Genomic DNA, 19,449 nt, shown 5'->3' on the forward strand with positions numbered 1-19,449 from the left:
GCATGATTATATATACTATATATATATATATATATATATATATATATATATATATATATATATATATATATTTACATACATATATACATACACACACACACATCCACATATACACAGTGCATATCAAAAAAAAAGGTAATCCGAATTCAAGGGGTTAATATGCGAAGGTTATTTAGTTTGACAATTTACATGTGGTTTACCAATTATGAGGAGATCCTCAGCTTTCCATTGATTCCTTTCATGCAGCATTGCTGTCACATATGACCGAGTACATGTTCATTGAAAATGACAAGTTCAAATCGCATTTTTACAAGTTTGGCTAATCGGTGCAAGACAGTTTAAAATGGACGCATTACTTGTCGACAGCCAAGTTGATTATGTAAAATAATTGTTAAGCTGGTCTGGTAATCGTCTGTTGCGTCATCCTTTGTTTAAGATGGGTATTTAAGATGGGCCTCAACCCTGGTGTTGGGCTAGCGGCTAGGGTGCCGGCTTAGGATCCTAGGATCCTGGGTTCGAATCCCGGTCGATCGCTGAATTAACGGCAGGGGGGTTGACTCAGCCTGTCATCCTTCCGAGGTCGGCTAATTGAGTACCAGTTCACTGGTAATTCCCTGTTTGTCGTAAAAGGCGACAAAAAGGGTTGGCGGCAGGAAGGGCATCCGGCCGTAAAACATTGCTTCAAAAAGGGGACCGAAAAACAACAACAACCACGGTCCCCGAAAAAGGCCAACCCCCGCTTGCGGGGGGAAAAAATGGCCTCTAAAGGTGGTTTTTTATTTAAGATGGGCCTACCCTACAGTGTATGGGTTTAGAGACGGTCTGAGTCATTGAAAAGATGGTTTAACTTACGACTGAACGGCAGACCTTCGTGGTTACAACCTTTCACCAAACTGGAAGTTTGCAGCGAACTCGTGATGCGTTCAGGGAACGTTTCCCAGAACGGGAGTCTCCAGCAGCCAAAGCCATCTGGGCGAATGTTAGAAAATACCAAGAGCATGGCACTAGCCTCAACCGCAACAAGGGGAATTCTGGTAGGAGGCGCACTGGGCGGTCGGAAATGAACATTGCAGCAGTAAGGCAGCAAGTTTTGGAGCATCCTCGGGATACCAGCGCAAGACGAAATGGGACGGGATTGCCTTTGGCAACATTCAACCGAATCACAAGACTGGACCTCCACCAACATCCATATCGGATTCACATCCGCATCAACTTACATCAACTTACACCAGGGATTTTGCCAGGAGGCTGATGCTTGCCGGATGGTTGATATCACGTTGCGAAGCAGATGTCAATTTCCTGCGGTATCTCGTTATCAGCGACGAAGCTGCTTTCGCCATGGACGGCAAGGTCAATACCCATAATGTTCTTGAATATGCACCGACAGGACAACCCCCGGAATTTAATTTTGACGCCAACATGAATCGACAAAAGTGGACTGTTTGGTTGGGACTTTGTGGAAGTGGTCAGGTGATCGGACCATTTTTCTTTGAAAGGAATGTCAACGGTAACAGGTATCTGCAGATGATCAATGATGAGTCGCACTTGGTCTGAATACTTTCTGAATGCATTGTATATATATATACTAGACGACCCATGACCCGTTGGGTCAATGTCAGTTTGAATAGATATGAGAATAGAACTAAAGCGAACGCTGGCATCATCAGGGAGATTATTTGGGCCAGCAAGCCATAAGGCTCACCTCTCCAGCGTTCTAAATCACTTACCTGTGACACGTGATTTCGGCCCTTATCTCCGATCACGTTTTTTTTTTTTTTTTTAGAAAAAACACCGTGGACTACCACAATTTTGTTGTCAGAGGACACTTCTGATGACGATGTTCTTTGTCGACGATCCTCCATTTACATAAACTCGCACGTTCTCTTTCCTCTTCCCTCGACTGAGCGCCACATACAGCTGACCATGCTGGAAGACCGGTTTCTCCAGGTAGACCAGCACATTCTCCATAGTTTGCCCTTGCGCCTTATGGATCGTCATTGCGAAGCAGGATTGTATGGGGAACTAGCAGCGCTGCAAAGGGATATCCTCAGCTTCCGACAGATTTAGTCGGATCCGAGGGAGCATTACAGTTTCGCCTTCAAACGTTGAACTTGTGATCCTCGCAACTATAATATTTCGAAGCATGTCCTCAACAATCATGCGCGTCCCGTTGCAAAGTTTCGGAGGGTCCAAGTTCCGTATCAAAATGATAGGGGATCCTTTTTTGAGCTCGAGGTTGTGCGGCGGCAATCCCGAGACTTCAACGGAATCTAGGAATTCCGTTGGGAAGTGCGTCGCATCAGTACCCTCAGTCACACTGTTGAACGCAGCATACTACTTGCTAGCACCAGGGAACCTTGTGATGCATCTTGAATTGATGTTTCGCATCATATCGTTGAGGGGCACTAATATAGACCTTGCTGAAAAAACTTCCATCGGATTGGTGAATGATGGATATATGGTATCGATGCACTCATCGAGCCCACTCGCTGTCAGCAGTATATCCTCTGGCAAATCTATCTCATCATCCGCATTTTTCTCGATTCTATCCTCGCCGATGTCGAGCAAAAATCTTGAAAACTGCCCACTTCCGTCGGTCAGTCGCATATTAGTTCTCAAGTGAAACATTCCAAAGCTCTGCCATAAGTAGGACTTCTTTATGCACGCATTCTCAACGTCAGCATCACACCCTCTTTTCACCACGGGCAGAAGTTGACGGAAATCACCACAGCATATCGTCAAGATCCCTCCAAAAGGCTCGTCTTTGTCACATACATCATGCAACGTGCGATCCACAGCCTCGAAACTCTCTCTCCTGATCATAGGACACTCATCCCACACGATGAGTTTTGTACTTCGAAAGAGGTCTGCGATAGTGGAATTTTTATCGATGTTGCATACGCCATCTTCCCTCGGTGTCAGAGGGATTTGGAACCTTGAGTGCGCTGTTCTTCCACCAGGCATGAGGGTAGCAGCTATGCCAGATGAAGCCACCGCAAGGGCAACTTCTCCACTCGTTCTCACTTTAGAGAGAATCAGGTTAATAAGAAACGTCTTCCCTGTGCCTCCAGGCGCGTCAATGAAAATCATTGATGACTGATTCGTGCGGATGTTGCTATTCGCGTCCATAGACGTGAGGTGTGATTCGTTGTCCGCGTCCGTAGCGCCGTCGGAGGGTTGATACGACATTCTTCCTGCAAATAGTATTGTGTTTGTGCTATCGTTTTGCCGATCATCAAATGACAAATAAATTACATTGTGAAAATTGAAGATTTCAAATAAACCTATTTAAAGTGTATGCGCATATAAATAATAAAAAAAATCGAAGAAATATCTCTCGGTAATTTCCTGAAACATATTTTACTTCCGGGTAATAATGTTGAATGAAATAACGAAGATATATACTGTATGCCTGTTATTTTAGGCGGTGTATTTTCGTATATCAACGTGGCGCGATTTTTAAAATATATCTCTGCAATTTCCCGTGTGTGCGTGAATGTTCTCAATTATTTCTTTTACCGAGTCTAAAACCATCGATAAAAATGAAATCAGATGGCGACTTAGATTGAAGATAAAGGCGAGAGACAGACTCAATGGCCTTGAAGATACAAGCCTTTCAGAATTCATTTCGTTCTATAAACGGAAACTTTCATCGGATTTTCTTCCCGTTTTTTTTCAACCGAGTCTAAAACTATGTTAGCGACTGTGAAAAATGAAATGATATATCGAATTTGATTTGAAATAAAACAGAGAGAGAGCAAGACACCACGGGCCTACAAAACAGGCCTCAAAGCTATGCGAGTTAATAAAATGGTGGATATTACTACTCTCTCAAAGGGGTAAGCCACGCCCCCGGACCGATCGAATGTTACACACAAACACGCAAGATTTCAATTTTATAATTATATATATATATATATATATATATATATATATATATATATATATATATATATATATATATATATATATATGTATGTATGTATGTATGTATGTATGTATATATGTATGTATGTATATATGTATGTATGTATATATGTATGTATGTATATATGTATGTATGTATATATATATATATGTATATATATATATATATATATATATATATATATATATACACACACACACATACAGAGATCCCTCGTTTATCGCGGGGGTTACGTTCCAGAACCCCCCGCGATAGACGAAAATCCGCGAAGTAGCGACCATATTTTTATTTTATTATTTATATATATTTTAAAGCTTTATGACCCTCCCCACACTCTTATTAACCTTTCCCATACTGTTATAAACACTTCCTATACTCTTAAACACTTTTTACACTCTTAAACATACGTAATTTTAACAACATATAAAATTCTAATGGGTACTCACCATTGAAGATACTGTAGCTACCCATGGGTCACCCAAGCAAGACCAGCATCAGAATCTCCTTGCTCCAGCCGGTGACGTCACCGGCGGGGATCCCGGCGCCAGAGTGACTGGTCACGTGACCGCTAAAGCGTGCCGCGCGTGCGGGTATAATCAGCTACACCTGTTGATCACGTGACCACCGAAGCACGCCACGCTTGAGAGGCGTGGCTTTCGGTTTCTGGTTGTGCTTTATAATGCAGCCCGATAAACGGGCTTTTCAGTGTTCCCGAGTTGGTTTTGAGAATAAATATCTTCTCGGACGAGTTTGTGTCTTGCCCGTCATTTCGTCCGTATCAAGCAAGAGCCCCGGCTCTTCAATACTACAACTTGCGTGATGAAGATGATGATGAATTAGCTGTGCAGTACTGATGACGATGAAGGTGATGACGATGATGAATGTACTGCACAGCCAGAAAGAGCATCACAGTTACCCATTACGTGGGTAACTAGCGCAAGTGGAAGCTGCCGCATCTGCGTTTTCCATACGCACGACTTTGTCTCTTTGTCTACTCTTCTACTGTACACTATGTACAGTATTTTATTTCTTGTAATATGTTTTAATTACTGTATTTTTCTTATTTTTTTACATTTTAAAATTTTTTAGGCTAGAAAATGCTTATTTTACCACAAAAATATTTAAAATAATAGTATATAAAAATACATTTATACCGCAAAATCCCGCGATATAGCGAAAAATCAGCGATATAATTTTACATATACTAGCGAGAAAAACCCGCGATGTACCGAAGCCGCGAAAAGTGAACCGCGATATAGCGAGGGATGACTGTATATATATATATATATATATATATATATATATATATATATATATATATATATATATATATATATATATATATAGGGTGGTGCTCAAAATAATTTTTTTTTAATATTTACTGGGACATGGCTTTATGTTGTTCCTTTTGTTCCAAAATGAAAAGACACCAAATATGAAAGCAATCTGATTTTATTTAGGGGTGCCACATCAGCCTTCAAACTAAAGGTGTCTACAAAACTTTTCTATATATGGATCGAAAGCAAAACCAGAAGTTTGTTTTATGAAAATCCACCCTCCACTCACTTTCTTTGTATTCTAGCAAACACAAGTTACAATAGCTGCACAAATAGCACTATATTGCTATGAAAACTCAAATTCAATGATAACAATCCAAATGTTCAGTTCATAAAATGAAGAGACACCATATCACATAATATTAAAAAACCCAAATATAATGAGAAATGTAACTCCTATTTCTGGGCCTGTTTCACCACTGTTGCCTTCCTGGCATCGGGGTACATCTTCCTGTGAGCAGCAACAACTTGGAGCAGAGCTTGCTTTTGCTCTTCTTCCTTTGTAAGGAGCTTATTGTAGTCTTGTATCAATGCGACACCCCTTTCTGCCCTGTCGTTCACCACGACTAAGCCACTGGCGGCTTTCTTTGCTTCCTGAAAGCTGGTTTCTTGCTCCCATGAACCAGGATCCTTATCCATCCAATCAGTTGGGGTCCCTAGGATGCTGAAGAAATGCTTGGTGTGTTTTGTTATGAGGCCAGCGATTGACAGGGCGGTTCCTCGTTTGATAGCTGGTCTCTTTGGAGAGGGGTTTTCACCGTCATTTTTCAATGCTTCAATCATATTGATCTTGCTTTCTTTGTCAATTCTGGTGTCAAAGAATGCAAATGCCACTAGTACTGGGCTCATGTACCACGTGTGGCGGCCAAGTGCCTTCAAGGCTGCCTGAGCCATCTTCTGATTGATTTGTTCAAACTTTTCCAACTTCTTGAAGAGGTTAATGTCATTCAGGGGAGCCTCAATAGCTTGTGGAGCCCAAAACCAAGCCTGTACATACACAAGGCAGACAAAAATGTTGAAGGCTCGGAGTTCTCTCGCCTCTCGAAGTGTCAAGTGGAACTCTGACCGAAACATGAACACCTGTAGTGAATATAGTGCTTTTGTCATCCATCTGGCTCTGTGCATTGCTCCTGGAGCCATGATCCGGATTCCACGAGGTGGGATTCCTCCCATGTAGATGACAGTCAGTTCTAGGAGTTCACGATAATCATCTCGTGGCTGCTGATCTTTCAAACACACAAGAGCAAATTCCAGAGCTTCATCCATCATATCATTGTTCTGTGCAAACTCAGCTGCCGTATCAGGATCTGTGAATCCATTTTTTGGTTGGTGATGGGCAATGGACAGCCACTCCGCCTGAAACCGCTTAAAAAGCTGGATGTCAGGGCCTGATGAAGGACCGAAAAGAGTGGTGAAAACATCTCCCAGAATGATTTCGTGCGCATGATGGCGGCAAGCCAAATGAATTAGTTCAGTCTGTAGCTTCTTTTCAATGAGGACAGCAGCCCCACCACGAACACCTGAATTGCTGGCCGTTGTGTCAAAAGACAAAGCCTTCACCTTGCCCACAAGGTTCCAGCTCTTCAGTGTGTCCACTACAGCGGTTGCCATAGCTTCTCCTCCCCCGTCAGGTAACTTGGGAACATTCAACAGCTGCTCCATTCCATGGTACTGGTTGGACACAAGGATTGGAAGACGATCCACCTTCACATGCACAAAATCTCCAGTGACATCGGGAAGAAGCTTTCCATCCCAATGGACCACTAAAGGACCCTGCACATTATGATGAAATGCTCTTTTATTTCGTCCATGGTTTTGCATCGATGCATCATGCGATTCCGCCGCACTGTCCATCGGTTCAGTGCCAGCTCTGCAGGATCCCATCCTACTGCTCTACAAATGGATGCCAAGTTGTGGACAGCCATTCGGTCACTTGTTTTCGTACGATCCAAAGAAGCTGCGACTTCAAGAGTGACAATGTTGATAGGCCTTCTTTTCTTGGGACGAGATATCCCACCATCAGATGATGAAGAACCAGCCTGTGCCGTGGTCTCAGAGTCAGAGTCTGAGTCTGTGACTTCCATAGCAGTAGCACCCTTCATGACCATTTCCTGTCTCTTATTTTCCTTCTCTACCTTAGTCTTCTCCTTTTCTTCCCTTTCTTTCTTTCGCTTCGTTTTTGCTTCCAACACAGTGTCTACAGATCCCATTGAAGCCTTCCTCTCTGAGAATTGATCGTGAAGAAACGTCCTGTCCTCGGGGTTGGTGATTATGGCCTCCGAATCTGCATGCCTAAGATCAAACGTCTTCTCCAAGGAGGCCTTGAAGGATGCTTCCTTTTTCTCTTGGGTCGCACCACCCCGCTTTGCACCTTTTTGGAGGCTCCTCCATTCTTCATATAGCCTCTCCAAACGATGGATGCAGTGCTGCTTCGTCGTTGTAGGTAGGTGAGCTTTTTCCCAGAACTTCACAACCTCTTCAATGGTGAGGGTTGCACTCTCCCGGGCAGTGCGATTCTCCTTCTTCAGGTGATGGAAAAACAGGACAAGAGATTGATGCACAGTCGGGAGCTTGGCACCTTTGATGGCATCTCCAGAAGTGGACCCAATGAGATACACATTATCCTGAGCCCGAGTTTTCAATGAAACACTGGTACTAGCACATGCCATATCTGCAAAATACGCAAGAATGTGGGTAAAATCCTGTTAATTCTTACTCCACAGGGTCACTCTCTACAAAAGAGCCACAGTCAATAAGTTAGTCCTACATATTACACACTAAAAAAGCGTACCCCTGACCCCGGGAACCTGGACAAAACATGCATGAAAATTGCCCAGATAGTGATCATAGGAAATCTCAAAACTGTATGTATAATATATTGTATACAACTATATATATATAATGTATAATGTGTATTTATGTATATTTATTATTTAATGTATATTTTATGTATAAATTTAATGTATATTTAATTATAATGTATATATATTGTATAACTATATATTTATTTATTATATTTAAATTTTAATATATTATATTTATTTTTAATATATTATTTAATGTATTATATTTGTCTATATTTGTATAATTGTCTATCGTATAATTGTATATATAATGTATAATATAATATATATTATTATTATTTAATGTATATTTACTATATATTTATTTTTAATATTATATTTAATGTATATATATAATTATGTATTTATTTTGTGTATATACAGCCCAAAAAATGGGAATTCCTATTTTTGCATGGGGGAAAATTCATCACTGATGTGGCACCCCTAAATATTATTGGATTCCATTCAAATTTGGTGTGGTTTCCTTTGACACCAAAAGGAACAAAAATAGACCATGTCCCGGAGAAAATCTGCATTTTGATTTTTTGAAGCCCACCCTAATATATATATATATATATATATATATACAGTGAAACCTTGACTTACGAGTGCACCAACTTACGAGTTTTCCGAGATACGAGCCGTCGCTCGGGCGGTTTATTGCTTTGAGATGCGAGCCGAGATCTGAGTTACGAGCTTACGCCACCCGCCACCAGGTGGGTTCCGGTCACGTGGTTATCTTGCCTTGCCGTGCAAGCATCTCTGCCGTATCGCTGCTGTTTTGTTTTCGCATTTTGGTTATTTTGGAGCTTATGCCACCCGCCACCAGGTGGGTTCCGGTCACGTGGTTATCTTGCCGTGCAAGCAGCTCTGCCGTATATCGCTGCTGCTTTGTTTTCGCATTTTGGTTATTTTGGAAAATTTCTTAGTTTTAACCATGGGTCGTAAGTAATTGAGTGCCAAGGGCAGTGCTGAGAAGAAGAAGAGGATGATGTGCTTGGATATAAAACACGCAATCGTCGAAAAACATGAGCGAGGTGTGCGTGTTGTCGACTTGGTGAGGCGGATGTGAAGGCAGCTGAAGATTTTATTATAACTTTTGCCGAACTGATAGAAGCCGAACGATACATCCCCCAGCAAATCTTCAACTGTGACGAGACAGGGCTCTTCTGGAAAAAGATGCCGAGGAGGACGTATATAACGGCAGAGGAGAAGAGCATGCCAGGCCACAACTTGTTCAGAGTGCCGGCGATAGCTCGCCTTCTCTTTGTGGAAAACACGGTGAGATCCTTAACATCCAACAACTAATGGGACGCAAACGGGGCGCCCAGTTTAGCGGTACACACATTGATGAATCACCCTGCCTGTGATTCACCCATGACAGGTTATAGCTGGGTCGGGATTCAAACCCAGGCTGGACAGTTTAGAGTCAAGTGTGCGTACCTCCAGTCCAGGCCATCCTGCCAACTTGTATGCTGCATACAGGTGAAATATAAAGCGCGAGATATTTTTATATATACTGTATATTTAAAAAAAAATTGGTGTGGTTTTTGGCGGGCTGGAACGGATTAATAGCATTTCAATGCATTTTAATGGGGAAATTTAATTTGAGAAACGAGCAAATTGAGTTACGAGCTCGGTCATAGAACGAATTAAACTCGTAAGTCAAGGTTTCACTGTATATATATATATATATATATATATACATACATACACACACACACACACACACACACACACACACACACACACACACACACACACACACACACACACACACACACACACACACACACACACACACACACACATACATGTACAATGCATTCAGAAAGTATTCAGACCCCTTCATTTTGTTATGTTGCAGCCTTATGCTGAAATCGTTTAAATTCATTTTTTCCCTCATCAATGTACACTCAATACCCCATAATGACAAAGTGAAAACAGGATTTTAGAAAGTTTTGCCAATTTATTAAAAAGAAAAAACTGAAATATCACATTTACATATGTATTCAGACCCTTTGCTATGACACTTGAAATTTAGCTCAGGTGCCTCCCATTTCTCTTGATCATCTTTGAGATGTTTCTACACCTTGATTGGAGTCCACCTGTGGTAAATTCAATTGATTTGACATGATTTGGAAAGGCACACACCTGTCTAGATGAGGTCTCACAGCTGACGATGCATATCAGAGCAAAAACCAAGCCATGAGGTCGAAGGAACTGCCTGCAGAGCTCAGAGACAGGATTGTGTCGAGTCACAGATTTGGGGAAGCCTACAAAAAAATTTCTGCTGCATTGAAGGTTCCCAAGAGCACAGTGGCCTCCATAATTCTTAAATGGAAGAAGTTTGGAACAACCAGGACTCTTCCTAGAGCTGGCCGTCCGGCCAAACTGAGCAATCGGGGGAGAAGGGCCTTGGAAAGAGAGGCGACCAAGAACCCGTTAGTCACTGGCTGAGCTCCAGAGATCCTGTGTGGAGATGGGAGAAACTTCCAGGACAACCATCACTGCAACACTCCACTGATCTGGGATTTATGGCAGAGTGGCAAGACGGAAGGCTCACCTCAGTGAAAGACACATGAAAGCCCGCTTGGAGTTTGCAATAAAGCACCTAAAGGACTCTCAGACTGTGAGAAACAAGATTCTGTGGGCTAAAGATAGGTGGTGGTGAAACCATACAAATAATGTTGCTGCACAGCTGGATTGTTGGCATCACAAGGCCTGCTATTTCTTATATGGAATCGGCATTATAAATACTAGGACGTGCCCGTACGTGGGTGCCCGTACGTGCGTGCAAAAAAGCGTGCGTGCAAACAACAACAAAAAAAAACTTTGAAACCACGTGGCAGTAACGACCACAGAACCCCCCCCCCCTCTGTTTACATGAAATGGTTTGGTCCATTCGCAACGACCACAGAACCCCCCCCCCCCCCCTCTATTTACATGAAATGGTTTGGTCCATTCGCAAAGCCAAAGCGAACGGCGAACGGCTAAATCGCCATAGCTCGGTAACTACTTCTCCGATTAATTTCAAACCTTGAAAAGGCACATCCTCGGGTCCCCAGCAATATACCTGGCAAGTTTCAAGTATATCGGACCGGTAGTTGTCGAGAAACAGCGGTCACAGACAAACACACAGACACAGACATTCACACAGAGATTACTGGAATTATAGATAGATGTCCTTCGAAGGATGCAAGGTTTACGTTGAGCCAAACAGTTCAATCTTGGTTTAATCAGACCACAGCTTCTCTCTGAATAGTAGAGGGATGGTGTACTGTATAATACAATGTGGAGTCATCTGCAAAACAGACGAGAGGGGTTTCTGGAGCATCGGAGAGGTCAATTGTATAAGAGAGGCATTAGACTGGGCCAAAAATACTGCCTTGGGGAACTTCAGCCTTCATTGGGAGATGGGAGGAGAAGGTTCCATTTGGTTCCTTTTTTTTGACAAAGAAAGGGTTTCATTTTGCAAACCTTCTTTGGAGTGGTTGATTTTCGCTTTAGAATGTTTGAAATTATTAGTTGATTTTTTTTTTAATGTTTAGCGTTCATCATTGTGTGCTCCGCTAGCTGATCATTAGCGTTATCCATTCCCAAAGGGATGGGAGAGGCTTTTCTTGTGTCCGCATGTTCGTCCACACTGCTTTTCAGATCGACTGTAATCTATACACTCTGGTGAGGCAATGCATTGTTCAAGCCTTTGTCTTGTTATTCAATGTTAATATTTGAGAAGTTTGGTTTCATGTTTTCATGTTGCTTTTGACGGATGAAAAACTCTGCTGTTTACTGTGAATGGCATGTTTGTCATTGCACATACAACAACATTCAACCTTTCACCTTAATGGGGAGGACAGGTGAAGGATATCTTGGTACCTGTATCAATGTGAAAGTTACAAAAAACACTTTGTATGAAAATGTGTTGCTTTTGCTGCCTCTCTTAGTCCTTAGTCATATTACTCAATGTTTGGAGCTTAACCTGCATTTGAAACGCTTACCACTCCTACAGGTGGTAGCCTCTTATGCTGCGAGTCATGTCCTGCCACGTTTCACCTCGACTGCTTGGGTATAGAGCCACCAGATGGCAGCTGGATCTGCAGCGACTGCCGCTTAGGCCGAAAGCCACGTTACCGTGACATTGTCTGGGTCAAGTTTGGCTCTTTCAGGTGTGGATGGCTTGATATGTAAAAATGGGTCTGATGTCGTGTAGAGATTTCTTTCATGTTGAATGTATTTTGTGTTTTTCCTTTTGCCCATGCAGGTGGTGGCCTGCTGAGATCTGTCCACCCAGAGCAGTGCCTTCAAACATCCAGGCATTGCAGCATGGCATTGGCGAGTTTCCTGTGCGTTTTTTTGGCTCTCATGACTATCAGTACATGCACCAGGGTCGTGTGTTTCCCTATGTGGAGGGTGATAAAGGAAACAGCAATGGAGGCACCCTGGGGCTTAACAGCTCTTTCCAGAAAGGTAGTAAAAATGTGGCTTGAGTGAAGACAGCGTGAAATTTTCACTGTGGAGATGATGGTTGTGTTGATAGAGTGCATGGAGTGTCGCTTTGGCAAGATGAGTGATTATTGTACAGCACTCATTAAATGTTGTGGTTTGTAGCACTACAGGAGGCTGTGGTCAGGTACCAGGAACTGAAGGCAGAGAAAGAAACGAGAGAAGCACAAGAAATTGAGAGAAATGAAAGAAAGCCACCGTCCTACAAGGAAGTCAAGGTAAAGCATAAATTTGCGGGAATAGTGAAGGCATCGGTCATTAATATGTTCTTGGTTTGATCAACGAAGGCTTTGTGTTCGAGTTATTGTACCGTGTTCCCGATGTTTATTCTGCACTGCACAGACCAACAAGCCTGTGGGAAAGGTGCAGATTCTGACTGCAGACTTGTCAGAGATCCCTCGCTGCAGCTGCAAGGCAACAAATGAGGGTGCTTGTGGCCTTGACTCGGAATGCCTAAACCGCATCCTGCTTTATGAATGCCACCCCATGGTGTGTCCTGCCGGTGAACGCTGCAACAATCAGAGCTTCAGCAAACGGCTTTACCCACCAGCCGAGGTCTTTCGCGCTTATGCCTGTGGCTGGGGTTTGCGTACCAAGGTGGACATCCGGAAGGTATGGTCCAACATCCTGATGCCTTTCGGGGAGGATTAGAAATAATTTGTGATGACAATATTGTCTTTTTACCATGTGAAGTGAAAAGCAGTCTTAAGCAATTGATTCACGTCCATGTCTGCAAACGTCAGTTTATGATCGAAGAACAACTTGTTTAAATTGAATGTTGTATTTTGAACATGAATGGGGAGACAAACCTGCCGTTTGACAGTACTTTGTCTCTGAATTTGACCTGATCGCACATGCTCAGAGAGGAGTGAGATAACTTTTTACTCTGTCTACCTGTCTGGCAGTCAAACAAAATTGAAAATAATTTCAAACAGGAAACTTACTGGTTTTAAGGATGTTATAAATGACACAAATAACAGGTACGGATAGCTAATGTGTGACATGTTAGATGGGGTGATGTGATAGACACCGCATCACCGGCAGTAAATTCCAGAATTCATTTATGTATGACTTGTACAATCTTTATTTTATTACCTCTGCCACCGAAGGCGGATGGAGGTTATGTTTTCACTCCTGTCTGTTTGTTTGTTTGTTTGTTTGTGAACAAGATATCACAAAAAGTTGTGGACGATTCGGACGAAATTATGCAGAGATGTAGTGTTTGTGACAAGGGTGAAATGATTCGATTTTGGTGACTATCCGGATCCGGCTCGTATAATTGTTCAAATGATTCTTTCCCATTGGGATATAGGGGCAAAAACGACATTAGCAGGATATCTCAAAAAGTTGTGGACGGATTTGGACGAAATTTGGTGGAGAGGTTTTGTGCGTGACAAGAACGAATCTTTTCGATTTTGGTGAAGATCTGAATATGGATTCAGATGTGAGAATTATTTGATTTTTACGTGATTCTTCACCATTGAGAGATCGGACGAAAAGCGATGTATAAGAGTTTAAAAAGTTATGGACGAGTTATGACTAAACTTGGTGGATGAGTTGGTAAAGTGACAAGAACAAGCCGATTCAATTTTGGTTCAGGTCCAAATCCAGATTCGGCATATCATTGGGATATAAAACATAAACTGTTCAGCCTGGCGGAGGTATGTGCTCCACTGGGTACCCTTCTAGTTGAATTCGAATTATATACTTGCCCAATGTAGAACACAAATCACCTTCTTTGCACTTTCAAACCCCCTTCAGTTTAGCAGTACTTTGACATGTTAAATAGGGTGGTGTATAAGACTGCTTCAGTAGCGCTAAACTTCCGGAATTTTTTAACGATCTTTTAATGTCATTATTTTGTTAAAATTGAAGTATATATGTACTTGAGCACTGCGTGGGGTATCGTGTTCGATGCACTCTCTAGTTTGATAATGGAACTAACAATTTCAGTAGCCAGTTCTTCGTGCATTCGGATCTTCAGTTTTGCCACCTTCCTTGTGGATATGCCTGAATGGTATCCACACTCCCCTGTTTGAGTGCTTGGCATTTTGGGTTATCCCAAAGGGTACAAATCAACCTGACTAGTGCATGCATATCCTTCTGCAGGGCGAGTTTGTAAATGAATATGTTGGTGAACTTGTTGACGAGGAAGAATGCCGGAAAAGGATCAAGCTGGCACATGAGAATGACGTCACCCATTTTTACATGCTCACCCTTGCCAAGGTTCTGCATCACAGGCTAAACATGCTGTCACATCACAACTTTAGTGACTGTACATTATTAGCTTCAAACCAACTTTAAACTTACCTTGTTATTCTGGCTATTCCAGTAAATCCTGGTTATTATTGTTACTATTTCTGAAGTGATCTTTTTATTTATTTATTTCCACCAGAGCAAGTTCTATTTTAACTATTCAATCCTTCCTTCCCATAAGTACACAGTTGTTATGGCTGCATGCAAATTCTTATTTTCAGCTCACCTGGAACGTTGTTCCAGGGAGCTTATGGGATGGCGCGTCATCCGTCCATCAGTCCGTAAACACTTGCAACTTCTTCTCCAAAACTGCTGATGGGATTGTGAACAAATTTGGCACAAATTATATTTGGTATGTTGTGACTAAACTTTGTTCACAGCATTAAAAAAAAATTGGGGTTTAAGGGAGTCGACCTGGGGTCAAAGTGGATTCAGGTTTGACCCACTCCTCCCTCCCCCAAAAATAGGAATTTGCTTTTCCCTCTGAAACGACACACAATTTCGATGAAACTTGACCACAACCTTCATCGCCCATGATGTACCAAAGGTTGTTCACCGCAATAGAGCATAAAACACCACAATAACCAACCCTGAACACGACTTCGCCTTTTCACAGTACTGGCATACAATAGCCTATTATTTTCAAGACATCTTGGGATCTTAAACATCCACTAGCGAATACTCGCAGATAGGACACCCATGGAATGTGCCACCATTCGGCGTTGCTCTCAACAAAACAACGCCCTTCTTGCATAGTACCAGGATGACCATTTATAATCGGAACCGGAATCAAACCCAGGGTAAATCTCAAAGGTGACTTTCTAATTCTGGGTCAACCTGTTAACCCTCTCGTCCAAATCGTTTTACTTTTATTTTTACTTCACATACATAAATTGATGCTGCACTGTAAAATTACTTACTAATGCTTGGTCTGTTGCCACCATTGTCAATTTTCATTTGCTGGAAATTTAAATGCAGGAGTGCCTGTTGTACGTTGATAGATATAATTTGCAGTTGGTTGTATTTGAATCTCGAAGGTCCTGCCTTCCTGACTGTGATGGTCTTACGAGGTGGAGACAATTTAGTTGATGGGTTGTTGTTGCTTTTTTTTTTACCATGAATGGCTTTTTCGCATGTTTGTGACCTCATTGGGTGTGCTGTGTTTGCTGGCCGAATTAGGATCGCATCATTGATGCTGGACCCAAAGGCAACCTCTCTCGTTTCATGAACCATAGCTGTCAGCCCAACTGTGAAACTCAGAAGTGGTCGGTCAATGGTGATACTCGTGTGGGCCTGTTTGCCTTGTGCGACATCAAAGCAGGTAAAATATTCCATGCACACATAGCATCCTTTCTGGACCTTGGTTTAAGTAGCGTCAACTTGTGCCATGGAGCGAATGCACATAATCATTTATAATGTCCCTGTGCTTATGCAGGTACGGAGCTCACCTTCAACTATAACCTGGATTGTTTGGGAAATGAAAAGACAGTTTGCAAGTGTGGATCAGACAACTGCAGTGGCTTCCTGGGTGTTCGGCCAAAGGTAAGTAAATGGGTACTTTGTCACCCATTTATGATGTTTAAATGGGAGTCATGATGTCGAGAGTAAAGTAAATGGGAGTAAAGTAAATGGGAATCATGATGTCGAATGTCAAGGAGTCAAACATACTCCCTGGTGTACTTTATCATCCTGTGTATCTACCTTCACAGACTGCTGTAGCTGCAGCGGTGGAGGAGAGAATAAAGAAGGTGCGGCCCAAAGCACGGCGGTCGGGAGCTCGTTTCCGCCACGAAGATGACTGCTTTCGCTGTGGCCTGTCTGGGGAGCTTGTGATGTGCGGCCGTAAGGGATGTCCCAAGTCATATCACGTCTCCTGCCTCCAGCTGGATAAGCCACCCTATGGTACTGCTGCTCATCTTGCTTGCTTTTACCATCATCACATCCCAACTCAAGCTAACTTGCTAAAGATGTATGCCAATCTTTGTTTTACAAGGATGTCCAACGTGTCAAAAAACTGTTTCACTATTTGCATATTGACTTGATATGTCAACGCTGCAGCAGTGCAACATGTATGTTTCATGACTGCAACTGAGGTAGGCCCAAGTGGTTTTGAACATGAAAAAAAAAGGTTATCAAACCTTCCCTCCCCCCCTCCCTCCTCCAAAACCCTCCCTTGGCCAAGAAGAATGGCATCATTTGGGACATTTTATTTCCTGCATTGTAGGTCTCAGATGGTCACACATAGCCATATTGTGATCTCTAATCACTTATTTCCGATGTAACAACCTGAATGTGAAAAAGAAATATATACACACACTGGGTCCCCAACATTCGTGGGGGATACGTTCCTGAAAAATGCCGCGAAAGTCGGAGCAGCGAATGTGGGGGCATTGTTTCAATGCAAGAAGGTTGGATACGTTCCGGGCATTTCAAAATCGGTGAATGTCGAGGCAAAAACAACAAATGTCTGAAAATCCCGTGAATGTTGGGGCATCGTTTCAGTGGGAAAAATGGAGACAACGAATTGCACTAATAGATGCGGTGGAGTGTTTTCATTCTGTACAGTAATTCGGAGGGAATGATGTGTTATGCAGCTGGTGGAATATCCAGCGAAGCAATGTTTACCATGTGAATGGCGGGATATCCCACAGAGCTGTTCAGTGTGAATGGTGGGATATCCCGCGAAGCTGTTCACAGTGTGAATGGTGGGATATCCCGTTAAGCAATGTTTCCCCTGTGAATGGCGGGATGTCCCGCAAAGTAATGCTTTCCGTGTGAGTGGTGGGATATCCCGCTAAGCTGTTCACAGTGTGAATGGTGGGATGTCCCGTTAAGCAATGTTTCCCCTGTGAATGGCGGGATGTCCCGCAAAGTAATGCTTTCCGTGTGAGTGGTGGGATATCCCGCTAAGCTGTTTACAGTGTGAATGGTGGGATATCCCGTGCAGCAATGTTTACCGTGTGAATGGCGGGATATCCCGTGAAGCAATGTTTACCGTGTGAATGGTGGGATGTCCCGCGAAGCTGTTCACAGTGTGAATGGCAGGATGTCCTGCGCAGCAATGTTTACCGTGTGAATGGTGGGATATCCCGTGAAGCAATGTTTACTGTGTGAATCGAATGGCGGGATATCACGCAAAGTAATGCTTATCATGTGAATGGCGGGATATCACGTTAAGCCGTTCAAAGTGTGAATGGTGGGATATCCCGTGAAGCAATGTTTATCGTGTGAATGGCGGGATGTCCTGCGCAGCAATGTTTACCGTGTGAATGGCGGGATATCCTGTGAAGCAATGTTTACCGTGTGAATGGCGGGATATCCCGCAAAGTAATGCTTACCATAGGAATGGCGGGATATCACGTTAAGCTGTTCTAAGTGTGAATGGCGGGATATCCCGTGATGCAATGTTTACCTTGTGAATGGTGGGATGTCTCGCGAAGCTGTTCACAGTTTGAATGGCGTGATATGCCATGAAGCACTGTTTACCATGTGAATGGCGGGGTATCCTGTGAATCTCGTTTATAGCGAGGCAAAAATGTTTTTAAGTGGCCCCTAGAAGCTGTGAAAATGCGATACATGCGGTTGGGAATGTAGAAGCTGGTCATGCTCGAGACTTGTCAATTTTTTTTTTTTAATTGCGCCTGCCAAAAATCGTGAATTCGTGGGACACAGGGCAGGAGTAGGTGGAGGGGACTTGGCAAGCAGGTTGCACTGAACCAAAATAAAAATAATATAAAAACAAAATAAAAAAATTAAAAGGGCACCAAACTAAACTAAGGATTTTGGGGGTCCATAACTTCTAAAGTCGGAGAGAGAAGCAATTACTGGCTGCGGAATCTGAAAGCCTGGGCCAGTATTAGCTTGGAAACTAATTTCCAGCTTTCTGTCTTTATTAGAACAGAAGATATGGGTCTTCAACAACACTAATAAAACAAGTGCGCAACTCACAAGTGTGAAAAAGGTGTGTGGCACCCATATTCTGAGGGGCTATAACTCAAAAACCGCTGGAGATATCAAGCTGAAACTTGGCATTCCTTTGTTTGGCATGAAGAGGTATTTTTTTTTCGAAAATATTCCAAGCAAATCTGAGAGGTGTCATGTGGGGATGCACCTGGATATTGTGTGATTTGACACGGAATAACCCCTGTAACTGAGCTAACTTGTGAACCAATCATGGGATTTTCACCAAACTTTGTATAATTATATTATATAATGCAAAGGTGAGCTGATTAGATTTTGGGGGTCAAGAGGTTAAAGGTCAGAGGTCATGTTGAATTCCTTTATTATTTCATTACCACAATAACTTAAGAACGGCTGAAGGGATCTACTTCAAACTTTGTACAGGTATGTATAATGAACGAACGATGAACTGCTTAGATTTTGGTGTCAAGTGGTCAAATGTGAGAGGTCACGTTAAGTAAAAATTATGTTACCTGGCCAACTTGTGAACCTGTGAAAGGAATTTTAACAAACGTGGTATAATTATATATGATGCAAAGATGAACTTATTAGATTGTCATCAAGAGGTCATGTCAGGTAGAAATGTGGTTACTTTAGAACACCTGGAGGGATTTAAATC

The 19,449-nt window shown here is 42.5% G+C and overlaps 1 protein-coding gene across 2 annotated transcripts in view; it reads left to right on the forward strand.

Moving 5' to 3' along the window:
• The window catches only part of LOC137413048 (histone-lysine N-methyltransferase NSD2-like), a 56,970-nt gene that overhangs the window by 33,835 nt on the left and 3,686 nt on the right, over positions 1-19,449 (forward strand). For both annotated transcript variants that reach the window (XM_068098433.2, XM_068098434.2), the window contains 8 exons: positions 12,121-12,277; positions 12,373-12,578; positions 12,720-12,832; positions 12,957-13,226; positions 14,724-14,840; positions 16,050-16,191; positions 16,306-16,412; positions 16,580-16,772. In XM_068098433.2, coding sequence (XP_067954534.2) covers positions 12,121-12,277; positions 12,373-12,578; positions 12,720-12,832; positions 12,957-13,226; positions 14,724-14,840; positions 16,050-16,191; positions 16,306-16,412; positions 16,580-16,772 — 1,305 coding nt within the window. The remainder of the gene's footprint in view (positions 1-12,120; positions 12,278-12,372; positions 12,579-12,719; positions 12,833-12,956; positions 13,227-14,723; positions 14,841-16,049; positions 16,192-16,305; positions 16,413-16,579; positions 16,773-19,449) is intronic.

This window comes from Myxine glutinosa, chromosome 2 (genome assembly GCF_964187855.1).
Source record: "Myxine glutinosa chromosome 2, kmMyxGlut1.1, whole genome shotgun sequence".
NCBI lineage: Eukaryota > Metazoa > Chordata > Myxini > Myxiniformes > Myxinidae > Myxine > Myxine glutinosa.